Here is a 27,823-nt window from a genome sequence, read left to right as displayed (position 1 = left end):
AAATCGTAATATCGCCTTACAGGCGTGTTGTGTCGTCCCATACGTTAAGTATTGTTGTCGACTTTGAACCGCTTGTGAAGCGATTGGAGCACATTTAGTGGATATTGCCCTATTTAAAACTCAAGGGTTTTTTTTTTTATGTCACTGACCAAATTTCAAATTACACTAAACGCAATGCGTTGAAATAGTGAGGAGAAGTGTGATGTAAAAAAATATAACGTTTCTATCTCATTGGAAGTGTAAAACCACTCTTCTGGAGGACTGAATACATACCATGTGTAAATTATGATCTTCTGGTTTCAGGGTGATGGCATCTTATTTTCTAGTCTAAATATATGCTGGCCGTCAATAAAGATCATCCATCCTCGCTCTTTTACGTCCCGTAATCCTTAGAATCCACCTATATATCCTGCTACTAAAATAGTTATGCCATCTTATGATTCAAAATGTAACCTTATCACTATTAGTCCTCCGAAGAACTGGTTATGTACACACTTCCAAGAAGTTTGGAACCGGAAAAAATAGAAGGTATGACGTCACGGCTTTTCTTCCCTATCAGAAAATAATATTAGGAATGGAAGGAAAAGACAGTGAAATGTGTTAAATATTTACGTTTATTTTTAATCTATCTATAAAATCTGGACGGAATATGCATTCAAAATAATCATCGAATCGCACAATGACAATATTATCCAAAACATTGCCAGAAAATTTTGCAAATCCTAGAGATAAAATAAAAACCGTTCTAAAACGAGTTGATATTATTATCTGTATAATATTGTGGTATTCTAACTAATAATATGATACAAGTTGTAACTTATGTAGATATTTCAAAAATGTCGTCAAACAAACGAGGATTAAAGAAAAAAAAATCATATAAAACAAGGAGGAACTGTCTATAAAATCAAACAGAATAATAATATGGAAGATTCCAGTCGCTTTTTTTTTTTTTTTTTTTTGGTTTTTTTTTTTTTTTGTTTTTTTTTTTGGTTTTTAGAGTTTGTTGTCAGATTAGTCGCTCTCCTTTGTAATTTTGGCTGCAAAACAAACAAACAAAAAAAAACCCAATTACTGTAATTGAAGTAAAGCCTTGGACTGTTAAAAAGTAATGTAAAAAATGAATAAAACAGCTTCAAAAAAGAACATGATACTAAAAACGGAAAGTTTCGGGCTCAAAACCCTTCTTCAACCCGTTAAATAAACCATTATTTTGTGGTTTAAATTGTAAGAAAAAAATCAATTTTTTAAAAAACTAATAATAATCTGGCAAATTCTAATTACAAATCACTTCTGATTGGTATCTTCCATAAAATTAAATATGTTGCTCGTACCGATAAAAACAACTAATGGACTATAGCATATCATTAAGGCATCGTCGATATTCTCTCCACAAGAATCGGATAAAAAGTGAATTCACTGGGTGTATGTGAAAAATATGTGATGTAATAAAAAAATGAATTTATCAAATTATGTTCTCGTTATGTAAATGTATCTAAATAATAAACAAAAGATGGGGCGTTTATCAAAATAAAATCTAACTTTACTAATATTAAACATTTATTTACTAATGCGTTTCTTCAAGCCAAAAACAAGTGGAAGACAGAGAAAGGGAGAGAATAAGGGAAAGAGAAAGAGAGAGAGAGAGAGGGGGGGGAGAGACACAGAGAGAGAGAGAGTGAGAGAGAGAGAGAGAGAGAGAGAGAGAGAGAGAGAGAGAGAGAGAGAGAGAGAGAGAGAGAAAACAGAAACAGAAAGATCCAGCTTTATAAATGATACTTTTGCCCTTGTCACGGTAGGGTTAACGCAGCAAAAATCTTACAAACCCTTGCTTTTCCCACCAAATGTTTCTTATCAGCAGCTTTATTAAACAAAAATAAGTCTGTCAACATTGGCTGTACGCCATCTAAAAAAAAAAAACACTTCTCAAGAAACTGAATAAATAAAAGAGAATGAATCGACGTGCACTTATTTGCAGGTCTGATAACCCAATTCATTATGGGCTCATTGTAATGGAAATCTCAAAAAATGACGCAAATAATGTCCATTACAACAATATTAAACTAGGCCCATAGATGGGTTCGGATGTCAGACCTGCATATATGCAGACGTCGGAATGAATCCTTGAGCTTTTAAAGTCAATGTAAATATCAAAATAAACTCTTATTCTATGAGTCAAGGATGACTCATTTCAATTGTGAGTCACATTCATACGAAAAAAAACAGAATAATGTTTTTTTTTAAATAAATATCCGAAAAGACAAACCACCAACATCTACACAATCTCATATTATTAACCTGCAACACTGAAGATTCGACAGGAATGGATTGGATCTAGAAATTAAAAATATATATTCTATAGCAGCATGCACATTGTCCATTTTTTTAAAATAATACATTAATAATAATAATAATATATTCCTTGGCAATGTCTCATTTTTTTCAGATGCTATAATTTTTTTGTCATCTTTTCGAAAACCATAACGTAATAAGTAAATTTTGTTTCGTTTTATTTTTATAAGATCTGAAATGAGTCTTAACTTTTGATTCAGCTTCATCAGAAAAAAAATAAATTCCTCATATAAGTTTAGACATAACATATTTTATACATTTAAAATAATATATAATAAGAGAGAAGAAGGAAGAAGAGAAGAAGAAGAAGAAGAAGAGAAGAAGAAGAAGAAGAAGAAGAAGAAGAAGAAAGAAAAAGAAGAAATAAGAAGAAAAAATAATAATATAATAATAATAATAATAATAATAATAATAATAATAATAATAATAATAATAATAATAATAACAATACAATTTTATCACATTTTATGAAAATCCAGTGAGCATAATAACTTAATTGGAAGTTAAATTTATACATATTATTATACTATACATGACAAAACACAGACAGAAAGATGAAATTGGGTAATTCGATAACAGTTTAGCATTAGTTTGAAAAAAAAAATTTAGTCCTTTCTCATAGCATTATAATATGCTGTCACGTGGGCGTTCATCAAGACATCAAACAAACGAGTGACCGAATATGGAGTTAGTAATCTTGCCTGATGAAGAAAAAAATAATAATAATAAAAAGTGAAGTGATTTACCTCCTCCTTACCAACCATAGGAATATCGTCACACTCGCTCTGTTAGAAACAACAATTTTCCCATTAAGATTTCTCATGTCCATTACAAAATTATAAGATTTTATTTCTGTTATGGGTATGAGAACTTAATGCTGTTTGTACAGTTTTTTTTGGGTTTTTTTTTTGCTGAACAAAATCCTGTACGGCCTGAACTTATTACTTTTTAGAAAGAGTTTTAAAAATCATTGTTTTAAAAATGTAGAACGGGTGTGGAGTTTCAGAGAAAATCCAGAAAATGTGATTGGTAAGGAGAGAGTTACAATTAAATTGATACTTTGTCCAGTTGGGCACATCGCACTTTAAAAATTTATAGAGAATAAAAGAATTGAACCTGTATAAAATAGTCGTCATTCTACAATCTGAGGCATTCTCGTTCTGGGTTATAATTTAATTAGTAAAGACTGTAGAAATTGCTAGTATCAAAGTCAAAATGGAATGCTTCATAATGTTATTTTCATCATTAGAGAATCAACAGTTTTTAAGACACATTAGCGTAAAGACGTTTATGATTAGTAGTGGACAGAAAAGAAACATGAATCAATTTGGTGAAGTGAAATAATGAATTAAATACCATTTTCATCTGTAGAGGTAACTAGATATAAAAAAGTGAAATAAAAAGTAAAAAGTTAAAATGATAAGTCATTTGATCATGTCATTCTTTTTAGTTTAAGAAACTGTGTCCATTCCATCAAATAAAAAACAAATTTAAAAAAAAAGAGATTTAGCTTTGGTTTAAATTTTTGATTGTAGAGAATGTCTACTTCGTCCTAACATAATACCCCTTTGAGGCAGTAGATAACTTAAATACGAGACGTCAATGACACACAGACCAAATAGTGTAACAAATACAAATATTTGTCTGAAAAATTCCTCTGTCCAATCAAACGACTTTATTCTCCTTTTACTTCTTCTCTCTCTTTTTTTTTAAAAATAAACTGGCCAACTCTCTAAATCAAAATTGTTAATTCCCAAAAGGCTTGCAATTTATTGATAAATGAGCGCTTTGTTGTCTCTGAAAAGAAGGGCTTAACAAATGTATTTATTAATAAATACTTTAAAGTTAACAAATAAAAATGCACACTATTTTTTACTAATTCGTTGCTTACAATTTTATAGGACAAAGTATTAAATAATAATAATAATACATTAATACATTTATCATGTCTATTTGATCCATGAGGACTAAACATTTTGTCATAAAACATCTTTAAGGTCACGTTATGTTCTGGCAATGGTTGCCATGACATAACCCGAACGAGTCCAGCGTTGACCGTACTCCTCCCTCCCCCCCCCCCCCCCCCCCCCCTTGGTTGTGTGGCAGTGGCCTGATCTTCCTCTCCGGGGGAACTTATCAACGAGTTCCCTCGTTCTATCATCCTACTCTTTTCTTTTCTTTTCATTTGTTGATGTTTCAGGCTAACTGGCTCTACCAACTCTCCAGGAGAGGCCCGAATCGTCACAGTCAACACTCTTCAATCATCAAAACTACCAAGGAAATGAATGGAATAGTATCGGGTCGATATTATAATAAAAGTACTGAAGTTTTACTTTGTGAAACAATAGCATTTTTCTTTCTTATAATTAATCTTTCATGAAATGTAGAAACATTCTGAAGAAATTGATCACAGAGAAGAGAAGTCAAAGTAACATAGGAGACTTAACATACACATGAGACAAGACAATTTTATGTACAGAATCTTTTTATAGATATGTAGTATAATATACTAGTGCTATAATGTTATACTGTGTAGGCCTACAAACAAATGTACACATTTTTTTCAATGAGACTTAACTCCTCCTATTCCTTGTCTTCCTCCTCTACTCCTCAACTTCCTCCTACTACTCCTCTTCTTCTTCCTTCTTCTCATCCTCCTCCTCCTCCTATTTGGAATTATCTCATCATTATTATTGTCATCCTCAACATCTTCATCTCATCCTCATTATCTTAAACAAATAAAATCATCATCATCATCATCATCATCATCATCATTATCACCACCATAACTAACAACATTAACCTATTTGTTCTTTCTTTTTCTTTTGCTCTCCATCAAAATCGCCCTGATCATCGTCACCCTTCACAACATCATCATAACCACCATCCACATTATCATCATCATCTTCAGCATCATCATCATCACCACTAATCACATCATCATCAACATCATCATCATCATCATCATCATCATCATCATCATCATCATCATCATCATAACCACCATCCACATTATCATCATCATCTTCAGCATCATCATCATCACCACTAATCACATCATCATCAACATCAAGGATAAGGCTTCACTGGAGAAGGCGGTGAGGGAAAGCTGGCAGCAGTCGAGTCCCCGAAAACGTTGGCATAGGAATTCTTGAGGAACTGGACGTAGTTCTGCATGGACCGATTGGTAGAGTGGCACTGCTCCAGTCTGTCTTTTAAGTCATACAGGCGAGAATTGAACTTGCGCTCATTCTAGAAATAAAAGGGGGGGAATGGTATGATGTAGCCTGAGATAAAATAAAAACAACCCTTTCATTCTTAGAGAACGATGGCGCCTGCCTGAAGCCTGGGATCGTGAAAATACTAACGAAAGAGTTAAAATGGAGACGCTTCGGATGGGAACAATACAGACAATGGACGTTTCGGGTACAAAACCCTTCATCAGCCCAACAATAAACAAATTAACATGGAAAACTATTAAAATAAACCTTTCATTCTTGTGCTATGACACTCGCCCTAGGATCAGAGGGTCCAGGGTTTGAGTCCCACTCCCAGCAATGCATAGTTGAGTACTTGGAAAAGGCTCTTTACTCAAATTCTCTCACTGCACTCAGGTTAAAACGAATACCTGGCTGTTAACTGCTTTGTCTCTGTCAGAAAAAAATTATAATATTGCCTAATAGGTGTCATAACATGTTAAATGTTGCTGTTGGCTTGGGACCCTTTGTAAAGCACTTTGAGCAAATTTAGTGGACATTCTGTTAAATAAATGCTCATTTATTGTTTTTTTCTACCATATCAAATACATCCTTTGATTTGATTGTCAAATTGTAACCAATCTGTTCAAATCGGTATTATGTTGTGGTGAAAAAGTTTCTGAAAATTAAATTTACAGTCAAAGACAAGCAGCTTGGATCAATCTTAAGTTTTTCTAAGGATGATGAATCCAGTTTCAAAGGCACTGAAATGACCTACATAGAATTATGGTTATATAACTCTGAGAGTTAGAGAAAGGATAAGGTATATGTGCGGCTATGTGGTCTTGTAGTATGACACTCGGATCAGAAGGTCTTGGATTCGAGTCCCGCTGCGCTCTGAGTGGCGCATATTTGAATCCTTGGAAAAGGCTCTTTATTCCCAATCCCTCACCGTAAGAGGTGTAAAATGAGCACCTGGCTGTCAACAGCATTGTCTCTGTCGAAAAAATTATAATATCGCCTAACAGGCATCAAGTCTCATTCTACACGTTATGTGTTGCTGTTTGTCAGGGACCCTTTGTAAAGTGCTTAGAGCATGTTTAGTGGATAATGTGCTATATAAAAGCTCAAGTTTTTTATAATGGATAATGTAGTAATCCGTGAGAGACAGAAGGGTTTGCCAGTCCTCACTAAAACTAAACTTCAACCAAGTTTCATATTTTTGGCTGTAAATCAAATTCCCAGCTTCCAGTTCAAGACAAATTGCGTCCCTTATTTGCATACAACAAAGTGAATGCTAAAAATTAGGACAGCTCGCATAAATTTAGCATTTCAAAATGGCTTAATGTCTTTATAAGTGAAAAAGTAGGTACTTGCAATTATCACTTAGTCACTGATCGCAGAACTGAATCAGGTAGTTAATGCTTTCTCTCAAAAGCTTGAAATTATCATAGAGCTTGAGCTAGTCATGGTTTTGTGCTATACAAATGCTATGTATGATCAACAAGGATTTTTTACCTCTTCCTTTTCCCTCTTGAGAGATGCCTGGTCTGCCCTCAACTGGCTAAGCTGTGTCTCCAGATCGACAACACGGCTTTGGTATGTACGCTCCTGAAAAAAAATAAAATGATAGCTAAAATCATTCACGACCTCATCTGCTCAACAACAAAAAAAGTCATTAGACTTACTTACAAGACTTTCACATGCCTCTTTCTATTAATGCAAAGAGACAATTTTTGCTGTTTCTATTGCATTAAAAGGGTGGTTTCATAAAAGGTGAACATTATATGAACATCAATGCATATTATGATAATGTGACACATATAAATTCAAACCTAGAATATGCACAAATCGACTGAACAAATTAAAGTACACATGAAGTGTTTACATTTAACTGAATTACGTTGTTACTATGTATTTTGGAACGAAATAACACATTCCTTAGAATATGCTTTATTATTTTTATATGCAGTTATATTCTCTTAGTTATTTCGAAAGGAGACAGTGTCTTAGATATGAATCTGAAAAACCAAACGCTAGAGATGCCTAAAAGAGCCAATAAAATTAAGAATAAAATAAAGGGAGTAAATGTGACCCATGTAAAAGGAGACAACACAAAGTAAACAATTTTTCAGCTTCTGGCCGTCTCCAAAAAAGCATGTTGATGTTTTTTAGAAAAAAGCAGATTTTAAAATACGACAAATAATCAGGATAATTTTTAGAGATTCTTTTTCCCTTTAATTTTCTGTTAGTTTTCATTGTATGTCAATGTATCAAAACGCCTTTCTAAAAAATACTATGCTGTCTAAACCAGTGAATTTGAAAAGGTGTTGAACAAATATGAAAAAGGGATTTAAATATTTCTTTTTCATTTTCTTAAACCCATCATAAAATCGTTTTTTGCTCAATACTCTTTCAGCACATCTTTTCAGATAATTACATTAGCTTACCTTCGAAGAGAATCTGTCTCTGGCCTGGTCTTGTTGTCTCCTGTTGTCAGACAGGGCTGCCTCTAACTGTCGGGTCAGACTGGCATTCTCTCTCATTTTCTCCTCCAACCGTAGCTAATCAGGAATAACAGTATCATAAGGCATATCAATATTTGAACTAAAAACAAAGAGCGTTTCCATGTTATTATCCGTGTGAATACATGTGGCTTTACTCATTTACTCTTCATATTTTATTTACATTTTTACAATAGAACGTACATCAATATCATTGTTGATGAGCCTATTAATACTACTGGACTATATATTATCAATCTGGAGAAAACACGCTAATACAACAACAGATCAGGTAAAGTTGTTACTTGAGCCTTTTCCAAGGACTCAACTATACACTGTTCTGAGTGAGACCCGACCCCTGGATCTTCCAGTCTGAAGGCGAGTGTCATAGCCACAAGACAGCAAAGCTGCCGATGTCCATATCACGATATTTCATTTAACTCTATAATCACGTTCAACATCAATGAAAATCACGATATTTCTTTTAACTCTATAATCACGTTCAACATCAATGAAAATCACGATATTTCATTTAACTCTATAATCACGTTCAACATCAATGAAAATCACGATATTTCATTTAACTCTATAATCACGTTCAACATCAATGAAAATCACGATATTTCATTTAACTCTATAATCACGTTCAACATCAATGAAAATCTAATATTTGTTTGATTGCCCATCCATATTATGAGTTAAAGAAGCATCTAATGAGGATGATGAACGTTGCTTCTTAATCTGCAAGAACCTAATTTTGACTTTTAACCCTGTCCTTACTGACGATAGGAAAGGCGTCACATTCAATACGATACGACCAACATTTTCTTAAATCAGATGTCTTTTGTATATCACAAAATTTGAGTAAATATTTTTGTTATACATATAAGAACTTAATTCTCTGTTGTATTGCTGAACTAAATTAGCAGGTATTTATTGCTTTTGAGTTCGAGTTTTTAAAAAAAACATTTTTTATGTTAGATGGGTATGACGTTTTGGGGGAAATCTAGAAAATACTCGGTAAGGAGAGAGTTATTTAATCATTATCATCACCATCATCATTATCATCATCAACATAATCATCATCATCATAATCACCACCCCATTATCATCAACACCATCACCATCATCATCACCACCACCACCACCTCACTATCATTAATCATAATATATCTGTCTACCCACCGAATCCTGATGAATGGTCTCCTGAGTCTTGGCCTGGTGTGTCTGGAGATCCATATTCTGGTCTTCCAAATCCTTCAAACGTCTGATCAAAGTAAGAAAACAAAACATCCACGCTTTTATCGTCAAGGGGAAAAAAATCTATGATAAATATCACTAACAGATTGACATGCAAACAGAAAATGAATGTGAATTTGTACACGAGAGTATGAAACAAAGACATAAGAGTAGATCCATTTCTCAGTTGGATATAATAATAAATAATATAAATAATATAAAAAAGAACAAGAAGAACAACAAGAAGAGGAAGAAGAAGAATAACAACAATAATAATAATAATAATAATAATAATAATAATAATAATAATAATAATAATAATAATAATAATAATATAATAACAATAAAATAGTAATAAGTTAGTAGTAGTAGTAGTATAGTAGTAGTAGTATAGTAGTAGTAGTAGTAGTAGTAGTAGTAGTAGTAGTAGTAGTAGTAGTAGTAGTAGTAGTATAGTAGTAGTAGTATTAGAAGAGAAGAAGAAGAAGAAGAAGAAGAAGAAGAAGAAGAAGAAGAAGAAGAAGAAGAAGAAGAAGAAGAAGAAGAAGAAGAAGAAGAAGAAGAAGAAGAAGAAGAAGAAGAAGAAGAAGAAGAGAAGAAGAAGAAGAAGAAGAAGAAGAAGAAGAAGAAGAAGAAGAAGAAGAAGAAGAAGAAGAAGAAGAAGAAGAAGAAGAAGAAGAAGAAGAAGAAGAAGAAGAAGAAGAAGAAGAAGAATATAAATAAAGTACTCTTCTACAGCACTACATGCCGAACTATGAATACAACTCACCTCTCTAACACGTCATAGCGAGACTGTAAAGACCTGTTGACATCTTGTGAATCGTGACATTTGCTACGGACTTGCTCCAGTGACTCAGAACTGTGTTCCACCTGGGAAAATTGTAGCAATAAAATAATCAAAATAAAATTCGAATTATCAAACAATGGCAGGGGGGGGGGGGTGGGAAGGAGCGAGAGGTACGGAGGTAAATAGAGATGGGCAGGAAGGGAGGGGGGGAGAGAGAGAGAGAGAGAGAGAGAGAGAGAGAGAGAGAGAGAGAGAAGGGAGAGAGAGAGAAGGAGAGAATGGAGTAAAAACATGAATATCACAGCTTTTTTTCAAGCATGAATAATAGTAATAACAGTAAATTTATAGAGAACCTTTTACCTCAGCCTCACACCACTTTCATAATAAAATATATGACATTAAAGGTATATGATACATATATGTGTATACATATACTCATATACGTAAAGTGTCTTTTTTTTTATTAATGAATTTTAATATTTATGTATTTACATGTTAATGAAGACTATTATTTGCATGAGCACACTTCGTCATACATTCACACAAACACACACTCACACACAAATGCACATACTCACACACACACATCCACTTAAACTGTCAACCAAAAAAAGAAAACAAAACAATAACATCCCTTTCAGACAAAAAAAAAAATAAAGTAACCATAAATCTGTTTACTTTGGCAGTGAGCTCCGCTATCAGTTTGGTGTTTTCTGTGTTTCTGCGTTCGTAACCCAACAATTTCTCATTGGCCTCGTGGAGTCGTAGCTCGGTGGCTCGAAGAAGCTCTGGCAAGGGCTCTAACTCTTGTAGCCGCTGGTGGAGTCGTTGCTTTACCTTTTGAACAGAAAAGAACATAGAAAACATAACCATTTGGAAAAAAATATAATTTTCTGTCACATTTAAAATAAACATCAAAACCTATTTCATTCCAAAATGTTTGACAGAACGAAAATAGATCTCATAATTTCATATACATGTTTAAGGTAGTGTTTTCCTTTTTTTTTTTTTGAGTGTGTGTTTTGGTTTGTTTGGCTTTTTGTTTTTGTCTTTTGTTCTTTTTTTCTTTTTGTTTTTGTTTATGTGTTTTTTGGTTGGATTTTTTTGGAGGGTTTTTTTTTTTGTTGTTGTTTTTTTGTTTTTGTTTTATTTTTGGATTAAAGGAAAAGTGATTGTAATGGAAAAACACCAAGCGCTGTTTATATAGGATGCAAGAAAAAAAATATTCTATTATTAGTATTATTATTATTATTATTATTATTATTATTATTATTATTATTATTATTATTATTATTATTATTATCATTATCATTGTTATTATCACCACCACCATCTCCAATCCTGCAGCCACTGCTGCCAACCCCACCTTTATCACTACAACGAATGCCCCCACAAATATCTACTAATTATACATATATTTGTTAGCAAAAGTCTCTGACCCCCTTACCTTCTCCAGCTCAATCTCTCCCTCCCTCTGCATCTTATTCGATTCCCTCGTCTGCTCCTCCAGCTTGACAAAGGACTCGTCTGCCTCGTTTCTGATACGGCTTGTCTGTGATCAAAACAAAACAAGATTTTTTAAAAAAATTACAGTACTAAAATAATGGTGACAGATAATGAAATAAATTGTTGATTTGTTTCAGTATTTCGAACTTTGATTCATTCCTTCTTAATGCTCAGCAATGTACGGTCATTTGGGGCGGGTTGGGATGGGAAGGGGGGAGGGGGGGGGCGTGTACATATATTCGAATGCGATTATGGGCCTAGTTCAACTTTATTGTAATGGACAATAATTTGTGTCATTTTTTTTAGATTTCCATTACAACAATGAGCCAATAATAAATTGGGTTATCAGACTTGATAATATGTGCACGTTGGGGAGGGGGGAGGGGTTGTAGAAAAGTTGGGTTTGTTTTGGGTTGCTTCACACTTTCTTGAATAGGAGGGGGGGGGGGGGGGTATTTTATCTTGCTGAGTTTATTCATGGTGTTTATTAACATTTCTGAAATTGTTAAGTTCGAAGTACCCAATGATAAGTAAAATAATTGTCAAAGGACCATTAAATTATCTTAGATTTCTGATTATCACCACTTTTAATCAGTCTTTATTGCAGGTGCCTTTGAATAATATAAGACAAACAGAATTGCAAGCTTGGTTATAAGTTAAAGGAAATAATAGAAGTAGGTAGATTAGAGGAGTGATCTCTTGTAATAATGTAGATTAACTCATTCAACCCTAGCCCTCTACCTCCGTGCTGTCACCGATCCCCGGAATCTTTTAGTATTTTTCAAAATTAATTGAAAAAAAATAACATGCTCAGTTTCTCAATCCAAAACAAAATTGATTTGTACATAGCTTTATTCAACAACCACGAAAATAAAATGCAAAGATTAAAAACATTAGCTTTAATAATGTTTATAGAATTTGACTCAGAAAAATGTAAATAATGATAGAGTAATAGTGATAGTAACCACATGCAAATACGAGGGATAGTCGGTGTTTGTGTTGAGTGAGTTAACAATACTATATATAATCTCATACAAGGTAACTGTAAAAGAGGACATAACATATGGAACCAATTTTCTCAAAGATGCACGAAGTCGGGATAAACAAGATTGCCAAAACTGGATTTAAATGCAAAACCGTTAAAATCACATAATTTGAGACTAGCAATTTTTCATAAATTACATTCAATTTTACCATTGGTGCCATAAAGATTTTTAAAAATTGCATTGTTGTGACTTAAACGTCATTTTCAGCATATTGTATATTAGGCATACAACTGTTTTGAGACGATGGGTCGCATATATTAAAATGGTTTTCAATAAATATCATCATTATACAAATACGGGGATCACAACAACTTGGAAGGGCACACTTCTTACAAGCAAAGTAACCAGTACATTATCCTGGATGCAGACACTTAATAGCACTGTCTCGGCAGGCTGGTTTTTTTGTTGTTTCGATCATTTTTTCACCCTGCTTTGTCTGGCACTGTTTCACATACACCCTTTCAGATTGTTAGTCTACACCAATGCCTGTTCGATACTTTGTCTCTGTAAGTATTCTATGTTATCATTTCTATTTGAACAAAACAGAGGTGGGGGAAATAAATATAAAAAGGGAAAGAAAAAAAATAATAAAAATTAGAATAAATTTTACCAGATTTCCATATTGCAGTGAATTGCCTGACATTAAATATGATATTTTCCCATTATTATAAAGTGTCTTAAATTTTCTAATATTATTATCTAATTGATTAATATTTCTGATTATAATAATATTTTTGCCTCTTTTGGGTGATCAGCATTCGGCTAATAAATGTCAATATTTGCTTGAACACAAATATGACATCAAACCAACAATAATCCTTTTCAAATGGTTTTTACCATCTTGTTTGTAAAATAGCAGTATCAGTTTTTTCTACAAAACTATGATTATGTGATAGACAAAAAAAAATGCAGGTAGTGACAGGATCTCCCAAAACATGACAGAGTGCATCAAAGATATAATAAGAAAAAGAAAACAATATAAAAATATTACAACAACAGTGAACTAACGTAGCAGAGAACTAGAATAATCTAAGTCTATAAATTCACATGTATTTATCTTTAATTTAAAAAGATGATAAAGTGTTTATTGCTATGGTGGATGAAAAAAAAATGGAAAAAAAACACGTCATTTCTGAGAATAACATCATTTAATTTTATAACATGAGAAAATAGAGAAAATATTGACAAACATGCTATAAATTTCCTGGGGGGAAGAGGGGGGGGGGTGGATTCCTTCACAGACAGACAGACAGACAGACAAACAGAGAAAGGATAAGCTATTTTACTGTGACAATCATGTCATGCAAAATTAAATTTCATCACAACGTGAAGTGACTAGGACTTCATTTAAACCGATATCTGTATCTATAACCAGGTGAATGAAACAAAAAAATAAGAATTTGAAAAAAAAAGTTCAAGTCTCGCTATAAAAGAGTTGACATAGCTTTATATGAAAATGTGAAACAGGCATTGAGACAGTGAAGGATCCAAAACAAACAAGAGTCGCTGCAATCAAGTTTACCGAAGGAAACCTTCTCCTCGTAAAGCCAACCAGAAAGTTGGTTTCTCTCAATATGAGAATGATCTACAACAAGCAGCAAATGGAATATGGTAGGAATAATATCATTATTTGGCATATTATGGTATTACATATTTCAAATAGAATTGCAAAATTGTACAGCAGTGAATCTTTTATCATTTCTATCTCTTTTTTTTTTCTTACTATTTATCATAGAGTACATGACAAAGTATTATTTTTATTTTTTGGTTTCGCACGCATTGTTTCATACATGTCTGACTTTGTCTATATAATATTAATATGTTGTATCCAAATGAAAATTGCCTTCATGGATAACTAATTTATTATTTTACTTCGTGCTTCCTTAAAATAGGAGCAATCAATCTCCTGTCCCATCACCTTTTTATGTTTATTCATCTTAACTCCGCTATTCTCAGATCTCTGATTCGTCCTTAGTATTTCACTCATCGTGTTTTGTTGATAAAGGGGAAACCCGAATCATCCACATTATCTGTCCTCTTTCATTTATTTGAAGCTTAAATTTCAATACTTATCATTATCTTTTTTATATGTCATCATATAAATTTTAGCATCAGGTTCACCACAACATAACACCATTGGCAACATTTTATAATATCTAAAAACATAAATACACATAAAAGCAACAATGTACAATGAACAATAAAATTCAAGATTTTTATATGTCAGTATTATTCTTGCAGAATTTTTTAAAAATCTAGTGACAATATGAAAAGGTTGGGGTTGGAGCGGGTGGGGGGAGAGAGCGGCATTTTTGCAAAGTTTCATCAGAACCAAATGAAAAAGAAAAATTAAAATCTGTTAGAAACAAAATTAATTTTTAATTCATCCGGCACAAGGAGGTTTCACTAAAGCTTTGGAATTCTGCACATCAATAAACTTTCTCAACCCAACCCAAACCGATTTTCAGTCAATGAAATAACAAAACTTTGAACTTAACCAGTCTACAGACACTCCTATCCTTCATTTCATCTTTTTGTTTCTAATTCCGATATTGTTAGTCAGTAATAAAATAAAAATCATGATCTTTCCTTTATCTTTTAAGAAGTCACTTGTCTAACAGACTAAACTATCAACCATTATTCACTTCGCTGTTTAAGGCAAACTACTTAAAGGTTAAAGGTTAAAGGACTGTAGTCCTTCAGAGCCATTAGGCCCATGCAGCAGGAATCTATTCTGGTTTCTATAGCATGAAATGGACAATATCAAATGCTTGATACCCTTTGGATAGAAACAAGATATGAAGTGAGTAGAAAAGTGCCAGAAGACAATAGAGAATAAAAATTTTTTTCGCGGCGGTGGTGGGGTTTGAACCTGCGACCCCACCACCGCCGCGAAAAAAATTTTTATTCTCTATTGTCTTCTGGCACTTTTCTACTCACTTCATATCTTGTTGTTACCAACATAAGTGCCTGCTCCACTCACTTTTCTGAATTAAAAATTCACCCCTTTGGATAGAGCATTAGTTCAACCAGATCTAATAGACCCAGCTACCTAATCACTTCTGGGTGGATAGGGGAAGTTGGAAAAAAATCTCGACTTCACCCGGGATAAATCTCTGTCCCTTTGCGTGAGAAGCAAGTGCTCTACCAACTGAGCTATCGGAAGCCCTTGGTGTTTGATTTTACTGTAAAAAAAAAAAATTCTCTTGATCTTTCAAAGAAATTTTTTTTTTAAATACATCAAAACATAAAAACGGTTGTAAAAAAATTTGATTAGATTCAGTACACTGAAATTTTATATAAAATTATCAAAACTTTTGAACAAAAAAATACAACTAGATTGAAACGTCATTTATTTCATGAGAAATATCTTGCAAAGAGCCTTTTATTGTATTGTACTGTTTGGTTTTATTTCTATAATGTGTCAAATGACAATATGTGTGTTGTAAGATAATTGTTACAAATGTATGATTTAGTGTAATAATGCCAATGTAAATGCACAGGGCACGACATCGTCATGGTTATGCACGGTCGAAATGCTTTTTATTATCATCATCATCATCATCATCATCATCATCATCATCATCATCGTCATCATCATCATCATCATCATCATCATCTCATCATCATCTCATTATTTTTTATTATTATTATTATTATTATTATTATTATATTATTATTATTATTATTATTATTATTATTATTTATTATTATTATTATATTATTATTATTATTATTATTATTATTATTATTATTATTATTATTATTATTATTATTATTATTATTATTATTACTATTATTATCTGACTGATGGAATTTTAATAATTGGAGGCGGTTGTTTAAAAAAAAAAATATTGCATCAAAAAGACCACATGGAGAAAGGCAATTAGTAAACAAAGTAAATCTCCGACTACAATAATACTACATACGCGGTACTAAACACAACACAAACCGTGAGGGTTTTGAGCTATGAACATTGGTAATCTGATCTAATCACACAGTAATTAAAGCATACTTCAATCTTTGTAAAAAAACTGTTATAATTTCAATCAGTTGACAGCTCTGAAATAATTTCTTACAATTTGTGACCCACAGCTTCAATTCTGGTATCATGTCAGCGTGACACAAGACGCAGAAAAATAAATTTTAAGTCTAATTTATGAAATTTGAGTTCGATTCATACTTTATTGTAGTCTCTTATAGGAATAAACCAGTCAAGCTTAAAATGCATTAAAGATCGCTTGTGACCTAACTGTGTTATTGACTTTTATATTGAAGGTGAAGGTAGCAGTCATTTATTGAAAACTTAACGACTGCTGGCCTCCACCTTTTTAAATAATTTCCGGTGCTCTGCATCAAATTAAACTTGTATTGAACTGGGTCATCCAAATTAAATCATATTGAAGTTTGTTTTTTTTTAATTGAGCTTTAATATAGCGCAATATCCACGATACAAGTTTAAAGCGCTTTACAAAGGGTCCCTGACCAACAGCAATACTTAACATGTAGAACGAGTCATGACACTGTAGGAAACATTACAATTTTTTTCTGACATAGGCAATGCTGTTAATAGCCAGGTACTCATTTTACATCTGAGTACGTTGAGAGAATAAAGAGCCTTTTACAAGGACTCAACTATGCGCCAAGTGAGGCTCAAACTCAGGACCTTCCAATCCGAAAGTGAGTGTCATACCACAAGACCACATAGCCGCATAAGTTAGTGTCCTCTTGGTGAAAATAGACAAGGTCTGAATTTATAATAGGATAATTAATGGAATAATTACTATTAAAGAAACAAACATAAAACTTTCAGCTTACAGATCAAATTATTCATATAAAGCGCAGCTCTGGTTGTGGAATTGCTCCTTGTTTATATATACATCATATTTCCATTGTCTTTTTATCTTATTCTATAAATTATAACACGTCTGTACAAAAATTTTCCTTTTTGGGATGCAATAAATAATTATCATTATTATTAATTATTATCAAAGAAACAAACATAGAACTTTCAGCTTCCAGATAAAAAAATAAATATATAAAATAGCAGAAGCTGCGATTTCTGTCTAACTGCAAGTAGACAGCATTAAGTCAGTCGGGATGACAATGATTGAAGAAATTATTGCTTGTCATTTAATAAACTACATTTAGTTTCCAAAAATAAAGCATCTAATTTAATGGAAATGTTATTATTTTATAGATGGAATGAAATTGACGTCACTCAGCTCTTTGTTCTTGTTTTTAGACAGCCATTTTAATGATTAGTTCTCTCTAAATTTTATCCATTAGACTATAAACATTTAAGGTCACACATAGCTTTGTGTGTTGGTACGTTATATCCAACAGGCGGGTGTTGTGAGTATTTTACCGAAATGCATAGCATCAATACATCAAAATTTACAACACCCAGGTCAATCTAATCTGACATAATATTGAGTCGACACAGGAGATCATATTCGAGGGAGATTCAGTCTAAAATCTAAAAGGTTAGGCAATACCTAAGGTACAAACAATGTCCACCACACATCACAACCACAATTACTACCAACCAACCATCACCTCCCTCCACCCCTCATACCCCAGTGCTAACACTTTATACCTGTTCTTTGTACTCGTCGATTAGTTTCTCATACTTTTTCACTGTTTCCCGCAGTTGCTCTGTGTCCTGACTGGCCTGTGTCATCCGTGTCTCCAATCCACCCACTGACGTCTGATTGTAACACATCACAAGACAAAAACAACACACCAACCGTTGAATAGTTTCAAATCAAAACAAAAACGGAAGTTAATTTTTTTGAGTATGTGAAATAAAAATAAAACAAAAAGAATTTCAAAATATTTTCTTAAAGAAAAAATAAATAAATAAACAGTAAAAAAGAAAAATATAAAGCCAGAACAAAAGAAAATATTTGGAGAGATCTTCTATAGACAGAAGATGACAAGCAATAACAGACTTGCCAGCCAACCTCAACCATTTAAAAAGATTTATCACATTTTGTCAAATATTTATGCTAATTTACTTTTATTCATACCCGAAAAAATCATATTTTTCAACATGTCAAACCATCAAAAAATTCGGATTTAGTATTCGCTGAATTTATGGAGACTTTTCAAGCTAGGAGAGGGTGGGAAAATCCTGTATGACAATCATTAGTCTGGCTGCTTAGATTCTCATCTAGGAGACAATATTTAATAACCATTAGTCTGGCTGCTTAGATTCTCATCTAGGAGACGATATTTAATAACCATCAACTATTTCATCCACTTTCATCATTTCCCCCTTTTTTTATAAACTGCTGACTTTTTCAATTAAGCATACATGTCAGTGCATGACATAATCAGTCGGAAGGTGAAAATTTTGGATTTGCATTTTTGCATTGTCTGAAAGAATAATCTCGCCAGAGCATTTTAATCTTTATTTGAAATAAATCGGGTGATTTTTCATGAAGTTATGGTCAGATGTATGGGAAATGTATCCAGCAACTTTTCTCAAATTTCATACTTTTTCAACTTGACGAGCTGTAAAAAAATATTTAGAAGTGAAATTAAGCTTTGATATTTCCCGAAGATGTACAAAAAGGGTTGATTTAATAATTTATGACAATAACTCATTTTTTATGTTCTAACTAAACGTGGCAATATCTCAGTTCAAACCTCTTCTCCATCCGACTGATTATGTCATTTACTGTAACATATTCTAGTCGCCATTCCCATATTACCACTTTTTTGGACCTCAAGGCGTATTACACTATGAGAAATCATGATAGTTGGCAAGTCTGTAATGGCATTGATCTTACTGGCATGATAGATTATCCCATCTAAAAGTACTATTCCATAGACAGTTTCAAATTCCATGCTCCATTTTAAAGCTTCTATTTTCATATTTGTTTCATACTATTTATTACAAAATCTTGTTAAAAACACTGCTATTTTTAAACCACAAAATGCATCCTTTGCAATGTGATATGTGTGAAATGGAAACAATTTATTTTACTCCATTTCTTTACAGTTTTCGTTTTTTTATACATAAATTTTCTTAATTATTATTTTTCTTTTATGTAGGTCTTTTACATTTATTTTTTCAATTCGTACTTCCTTTGATGTGTTGATTTTTAACATCAGAATCAGTGAACGATGTCATCTGAAAATAACAGCTATTTAAAATTTTAATTTTCCTTTTCCCTGATGGTTAGAACTATCCTAAAAAATAGAATGTAATAACAAAATGACTAAAACAATAAAAATGACATCAAAATGAATAAAAAGCTTGCAAGGTAGGATAAGCAAATTAAAAAGTTGTGACAAGCACACTAGTGGATCAAAAGCGAAAAGAATTTTTTTTAAAAACTGTCACTGTGTCACTGAAGTGCGTTGGGGTTTTAGTAATTAGAAAATGATGATGATGATGATGATGATGACGATGATGATGATGATGATGATGATGATGACGACGACGACGATGATGATGATGATGATGATGATGATGATGATGAAGATGATGATGACGATGATGATGGCAGTAAAATAGAAAAGAAAAAAAGGATCTGCTTATTTTTAAAATAATCTACTGCTATATCAAAGGTAATCTCTACTGACATAGTGATTTGAAGTATACCTTTATTTGCATGGGGTTTGTTTTCGTTTTGCTTTTGTTTTTGATTTTGTTTTTTTTTTTGGGGTTTTTTTCTTGTTTTGTGTTTTGTTGTTTTTTTTTTTTTTTTTTTTTTTTTTTTTTTTTTTTTTTTTTTTTTGGGGGGGGGGGGAATTGGGGTTTTTTCTTGTTAAGGTCTTCTTTTTTTTTTAAAGCGTTTACCAACTCTTATAATAATTTCAATATTACCTCTTATATTCAATCTTTTTTTTTTCCTTGGGGGTGGTGGGGAGGGGGGGGGGTGATTCCAAATATTGCCAAATGAAATGCATAGTTCCAAATGAATTGTAAAATAAAACTTCCAATGGCCTCTTACCGTTGCTTATCTACTATCAATTACTACTGCATTAAAGTGACTGCTGAATTTGAAATTTTCTTTCAGAACGCAAATAAAAGATAAATGAGAGACACTTCCTAATTATTTTCAGTCATTATAATTTTTTTTTTAATTCCAGTCCAAAATTTTATTGTGTAAACTGTGTATTATAGTAAATATCACATATGTCATACTTTCTTACCTTCAATCGCTCGTTTTCAAGCTTAAGAGTGGAGAGTTCCGTCATCTTGTCGTGCAGACGGGCTGTCAACGTCTCGTTCTGTGCCTTGGCATTCTCCTCCACTCTGTCCACTAGGGCCTCCAGCTCTACCACTCGCCTAGTCAAAAGCAAACAAACAAGGTCAAGGTCATTTCATTAGGTTTAGGTATTAGGTAATGAATAAGGTCAAAACAAAGGTAAAGTGAATAGAAATAAACATCAAATATAAAATCAAATTGACACCGATAGCCATCTTCATATTATTGTCACATGTTCATAACAGTCACTTGATGGAAATAGTTAACAATTCATAGTGGTCAATCTCTCGTTAAAGTCAATCAATCTCTCGTTAAAGTCACTTAGGACACAAATCATAAATGCTATAATTTTATTTTTGCTTCAAAAAAATCATTGAATATATTCCAGTTTTATAAATCAAAACAAAATCTCTTCGTACTTCTAGATGGCAGCAACACCTAGAAAATGAAAGTTAATACATAAGTTTCCACAAGATAACCTCCTGGCTAATATAATATTATGAGCATGTTATTTATAGTCTCAAGTGATTGTTATGAATAGATAGGATGGTCTTAGTCATTCAAAAATGATTCAATGGCCCGATAATAATTAATTTGTGTTTGTGTGTGTGTGTGTGTGGGCATGTGTATGTGTGTGTGTGTGTGTGTGTGTGCATGTGTGGGTGTGCTTTTGTTTGTTGTTTTGGCTTTTGGTTATTTCTGGGGGGGGGGGGGGGGGTCTGTTCTAAAGAACAATGAAACATAATTTCATTTTAGAAGCAAATTGGAAATACAGAAACAGAAATCACGCAGGCAAAGGTTAAGGGGAAGGAATAAAAAAAATAATTAAACATTGATATTTTCAAAAAGTATTACAAAACATAGCCATAAAAACAATAGACAAAAAGCAACAATATATTTGGCATGATACTCTGTTAAAAAAGCGTGATTGAAAAATTGTTATTAAACTGACTTTTTGTAAAACTAAAATAAGTCCATTGATAAATATACATATTTTTTATTTTAATGGCAAAAATAAATTAATCCAGATGGCAGATATCAAAGTGCTAGCCTATAATATAATCAATCTGCAAGCTTATATAAAAAATATAACATAAAGAATAAAGATGGTAGCAGATGTGGTGATGATGTTGATGATGATAATGATGATGATGATGATGATGATGATGATGACGACGACGATGATGATAATGATGATGATGATGTTGATGATGACGACGACAATGATGATAATGATGATGATGATGATGATGATGATGATGATGATGATGATGATGATGATGATGATGATGATGATGATGATGATGATGATGATAATAATAATAATGACAAATTTCATTTTATCATCTTAGTCTAAACAAATGCTGACTTGCTGCTGCTTAAAGTCATGTACCACTGCAATGCGACTTACACCTGGTTTTATTTCGAAAGAGATTCTGAAGACCAACTTTTCCAAACGAAATCCACAAGATAATTTACTCTATGGTTTAATTCAACACAGTTTTTTCTCAAAGCATCTGCAGCAGTCCTTCACAGCCATAAGGCCCGTGGAGCTGGAGTTTATCCTGGTTTCTATAGCGTTAAACGGACAATAATAATTGCTTGCTACCCTTTTGAGAGGATGCTAGTCTATCGCAAAATACTTTCTGACAGATATGTTAGACCAAGCTACCATATCACTGCTGGGTGGCCATGGGGTTTAAAAATAATCTGGACTTTGCCCGGGATCAATTTTGAGTCCTTTGCGTGTTAAGTTATTGCTCTACTGACTCAGCTATTTAGACCCTTTGAAGCATTTGAAGTTTTCTCATTATTCATTCTTATTACTTGAACTGTGTCAAGACTTGGGGGGGGGGGGGGGGGGTATGATAAAAAATACTAACGAAAGAGTGAAAATGGAGAGGCTTAATATGGGAACAAAACAGACAATGGACGTTTCAGGTACAAACCGGGTTTGTACCCGAAACGTCCATTGTCTGTTTTGTTCCCATACGAAGCCTCCCCATTTTCACTCTTTCATTAGTATTTTCATAATCACCGGCTTCAGGCAGCCCCTACCGTTTTCATGCTAAAAAATACTGTGCTTAAATTCGATTTATCATGAAATAAATCTAATGATCTTAACTTAATCAGAAATAGAAAAAGAGGACCATAACAATAAACATAAAACTTGCATGTAAAAAAAAAAACTAATAACAAAAGCATAGAATCTAGCCCAAGGGGTAAAAAAAAATAATCACAGAGGTGGTAAAGAAGGGAAAAGATGATGTCAAAAAAGTAGGAAAACAACAACAACAAAAAAACTGCGGTTCTGGTGTGAATGGATGTGGGTTTAAAAGAGAGCAAAAAAAAAATCAAAGAAACAAACCCTTAGTGACCAAGGGGTAAATGAGTTATGGTGTCTAGAATGTTAAAACAAACCAATTATTTCTAATTAAATGTAAGAGAGATCCACTTCAAATTTTCAAAATTAAAAAAAAATATCACACAAATCTCGATGTATGACAAAACAGACAATCATTTAATCAAAAGACAATCATTTAATCAAAAGACAATCATTTAATCAAAAGACAATCATTTAATCAAAAGACAATCATTTAATCAAAAGACAATCATTTAATCAAAAGACAATCATTTAATCAAAAGACAATCATTTAATCAAAAGACAATCATTTAATCAAAGACAATCATTTAATCAAAAGACAATCATTTAATCAAAAGACAATCATTTAATCAAAAGACAATCATTTAATCAAAAGACAATCATTTAATCAAAAGACAATCATTTAATCAAAAGACAATCATTTATAATTTAAATTAATTAACTAAAACTTTATTAAATTTAACTAAATAAAACTTCGTAGTCTCTTCATACAAGTTGAATACTCATGGGTAGATAATTAAAATTCTTAACGCAGCCTTGAAAAAGGGTGTACGAAACAGTGCCAGATAAAAAAGAATGTGTTCATCGCTTGTGTTTTGTGACACAGGCGAGGAGTTCACAAAGTACCCTTGTGAAAAATATAAATAGAATGCGCTTGGCCAAGGAGTTCACAACATTGCCATCGGAAGTATAACGGACCAACACACAAACTCTGTGTTACCATGAACGTTTATAGTCTGGTTAATACAGTTTAGTGAGAACAACTCACAAACGCGGATGGCAAAAACAATAACAAAGACCTGAGTGACGTCATCTGCATACTATCTATAAACATTAAATCGTCCTAACTACCGGGTAACCTCAATAGTGTAATGGTAACATGTCTGACCAGTAATCAGGAGGTCCGAGGTTTGATTCCCAGTCGAGGCAGGTTGATTTTTGGGATAGCTTTTTTTCTTGTATTTTTCTTTCTATTCGGTCTGGTGCCGGTGCTGTTTCATACACACCCTTTTTCAGATCTATATCTTACGCCTGCTCCCTAATATGTCACTTCTGAAGCCTATCTATGCTACCCTTGAAAACAGAATTTAAGATAGCTGTGAGGAAATTCAACAAACCTGAACGTAATCATAACATATTTTTAAAAAATTAAACTTTGATAATCTGAAATCTATAGAAAAACTAACAATAAAAAAAATCCCAGAATTCCTACAACCAGACAAACTCACATCCTCTTTGCGTCGAGATCTGCCAGAGCAGTCTCTTTATCCCTGGCCGTCTTTTCAGACTGACGGGTGACCGCTCCGACTTTACTCTTGGTTTCCGACAGCTCGATCTCCAACTCTGACATCTGTTTACCCATCTGACGAAGTTCATTCTCCAACCGTTCGGCCCGGTCTTTTTGGGCCCTAGTTGAGTGGAGAGTGGTTCCGTGATTGAGTGAAAAAGTGAGTGTGAATACGTGATTGGTGGATGAAAAAAATGATTTAAGTGATTAAGTGAGAGGGTGGGTGAGTATGTATGAGGGGAGGGAAGAAGTCAGGATGGAAGGGTGTATGTATTTGAAACGTGATTTTTTTAAAAAATACCAACATAAAACCAAACAAAATAAAATCAGAAACAAGGTGACCATTACGAATCTTAAAACAAAATAAAAATTCCTAGATAAGGTTATCTCCCTTGACCAAATTTGGATTAAAGTTTTCAAAGCGCCTAATGAATTAATAATTTTCCTTCCAGAAAAAAAAAAATTAATGGTAGTAAGAATTTTAAAGAATGAATACAAACTTAATGTATTGCTGAAGTCTTGGTAACATTATTCTGAAAACCAAAGATATTGGCGTTTCATTTTATTTTATGTGTCTTATATCTTATATCTTATTTAATTTTTTTAATCAATCATAAATAGCAGGTAAGAACAGCAGAATTATCTGATGGATAAAAGTATAACATCTCTTTTTTTTTAACGAAAAAAAAAATGTATAAGATTTTGTATAGTCTTCGCTGATTAGATTTTTTTTTCAAAATTAGAATATAGATGCTACATAGATTTTATTTGAGAATGAGACAAATCTGTACAAGTAAGAACAAAACTCATCTCAGTTCAGTTTAACCATTTCAATATCTGTTACAGTATCGATTGCAGTTCTGTTTTACAACAAAATGAGGCCAAACTAAAACTCGCTCTTCAGAGTTTATATCATTGAGATTTAGTAATTAAAACTTTTTGAACTAAAATTTATCATAATTCGAGAAAAATAAATGATTCATTCTCTTCGGAGGTGGCTGGTTCATCTGTCATAAGAGCTTGTTTTATTTGTTTTAAAATATTGTAATGAAATATAATTTGTAGGCTTTAAATACAAAATCAGTGAGATATGAAAATTGGCTTAAACAATGATAAACATGGGGCAATGCACGACAAATTAGTTGGGATGAAAGCAAAAATAATTAATTGGGTAACAACGGGGCAATGTAATCATCAGTCTTTACTAATAATTTTGCGGTCTAAAAACAATAAATAATAATAATATAATAATAATAATAATAATAATAATAATAATAATAATAATAATAATAATAATAATATAATAATAATAATAATAATAATAATAATAATAATAATAATATATTACTTGAAAAAAGATAAGTACACAAAGAAGAATTTGAAAAATAAAACAAAACAATAAGCTTTCTCTCAAACCATAGTTAAATCGATTAAAACATCAATGAAAAAAAAAAGAGAGAAAGTATATTGTCGTAAATTTAAATGGTTAATGATACTAAAGAAATTTATAATGAACAAATAAATTTTAAAAATTAATTAATTAATTAATTAACTAATATAAAAATTATGATGTAGCTCCTTGTCATTAACATCATATACTTTACATATCTGACAAAGCTATTACAATTTTCATTTTAAAGATGTATCTTTTGAGAGTAAAATAAAGTAAATTCATAATTCAGTATGTTTCATGCAGCATAACGACTATCTAAATTTTATTTCCTTCTACTAAAATAAAACATTGAATGTTTATACTGATTCGAGCTGGAATTAATGACATACTTTAAAGCAACGGCCTAGTCTAGTGTTATATGGGTACATACAATCATGCAACTAAATTCAATATTAAAATGTTTCCATTCGATTTTATATCAAATAATTGCCCCTTCAGTACTTTTTATAGTAAAAGATAAAATCACGTGACCACTACATAACTACAATAAAATGTACATTGTTTAAATAATGCATTAATGCATAAAATACCAGAAATATTTTATTAGATCAATAGCGAGAAAATCGTATCTGAAATATCATAAACAACATCAAAGGGTGCTCACTACAAAAACGTGTGCCAAAAACATGTAATTAAAACCCGCCAAATTATTTTTTCGAAATTCAACAACACACTTCACTTATTCATAATACGTTTTTGTTTTAATTACATTTATCAACAATAAAAACAGTACTATAACAGACTGTGAAAAACCCATGTAATAGTTCGGGTTTTTTTTTCAACTATTGAACTTAACAAGGAATAGAAATGTACAAACCTTGAATTACTAGCGCATCTAAATCAGATTGACAAAATATCATTCTTAATTCATGCTGAGACTGCCATTTAACTCTGGCAAGTTTCTTACTTAATTATCTGTAAGTCTTTACGCCTGATGAAATAAACATGTTTGATTGCATTTCCAACAAAAGTTTCAAGTTAATTTTTTTTCTTACTACTATTAATAGGCTGTGCCATCAGAAAAATTCTGTCTCAAGTTTTGTTGTGTTTAACAGTGGCTGAATAGTAACATTGTTTGTCTTATGCAAATCTATCCGCGGGGTAGAAAGTCTGAGGTTTGATTTACAGCCAGCCAGGAAAAGTAGATGTTTTTTTTTTTTTAATTTTGAGTTGGTCTTGTCTTTTAAGAAAAAAATATTTGGTCTTTCTTCTCCATGTTGAATGTCGGATGCAATCTTAAAAAGCAATAAACAAAAAAATGAATATAATGTATTTATGCTTTTATTGTTTTTATTGATTTTTTTTTTGCTGTTGGCTGAAGAATGGTTTTGAGCTGGAAACGTCTCGTTTTTTGGTTTTTATTACTTTTTACAGTCCACTATGTCTAGAAACTTAGTATCACTTTGACTTGATAAAGTCTTAACCAACTTTTCATATTATCTTGTACCTGGACCAGTATCTAATTTTTCCAAGTCCTATATATTCCGTTTAAAAAGTGGTAAACTTGAACATTCATCAACTGTCACAAGTTTTCTTTTTTTAATTAATGAGATTAACAATATTATATCATTCCTTTAAATTTCAAATTTTTAAAATCTATCTTAATTTTAGTCTGTGGTTGTAATTGAAATGGCATTAAATTTATAAATTAGTATAAATGTAACCCACTAAGTCAATCTGGTACCAACTCAAAATGGACAGGGTGGAGAAAAATGTGGGTAAAGCCAAAATGATCCGAATACGAAATTTAAAATTTGTGGCGTTTTTTAAGAAACAAAATTCACTCCCCTCGATGAGGGCATTTATTTCAACTCAAATTGTTTAAGTTGAGCTTAAAATTCGAATG

At 32.2% G+C, this 27,823-nt stretch overlaps 1 protein-coding gene across 8 annotated transcripts in view; it reads right to left on the bottom strand.

Moving 5' to 3' along the window:
* Window positions 1-4,551: 4,551 nt before the first annotated feature.
* Window positions 4,552-27,823, bottom strand: part of LOC144979729 (outer dense fiber protein 2-like) — a 50,933-nt gene continuing 27,661 nt past the window's right edge. For 2 of the 8 annotated variants that reach the window (XM_078926685.1, XM_078926686.1), the window contains 10 exons: window positions 24,466-24,645; window positions 20,798-20,933; window positions 18,228-18,338; window positions 11,524-11,628; window positions 10,755-10,913; window positions 10,059-10,159; window positions 9,236-9,317; window positions 7,997-8,110; window positions 7,065-7,157; window positions 4,553-5,601 (listed from right to left, as the gene is read on the bottom strand). In XM_078926685.1, coding sequence (XP_078782811.1) covers window positions 5,419-5,601; window positions 7,065-7,157; window positions 7,997-8,110; window positions 9,236-9,317; window positions 10,059-10,159; window positions 10,755-10,913; window positions 11,524-11,628; window positions 18,228-18,338; window positions 20,798-20,933; window positions 24,466-24,645 — 1,264 coding nt within the window. In that variant the 3' untranslated portion in view covers window positions 4,553-5,418. Of the gene's footprint in view, window positions 5,602-7,064; window positions 7,158-7,996; window positions 8,111-9,235; window positions 9,318-10,058; window positions 10,160-10,754; window positions 10,914-11,523; window positions 11,629-18,227; window positions 18,339-20,797; window positions 20,934-24,465; window positions 24,646-27,823 lie in introns of all 8 variants that reach the window. The other 6 variants (XM_078926687.1, XM_078926688.1, XM_078926689.1 and 3 more) reach the window with 6 other exon arrangements.

The sequence above is a fragment of the Berghia stephanieae genome, chromosome 9 (genome assembly GCF_034508935.2).
Source record: "Berghia stephanieae isolate SIO BIC M18660-M18661 chromosome 9, UCSD_Bste_1.3, whole genome shotgun sequence".
NCBI lineage: Eukaryota > Metazoa > Mollusca > Gastropoda > Nudibranchia > Aeolidiidae > Berghia > Berghia stephanieae.
The sequence above is the reverse complement of the archived record's forward strand: the minus strand, read 5'-3'. Positions and strand labels throughout refer to the sequence as shown.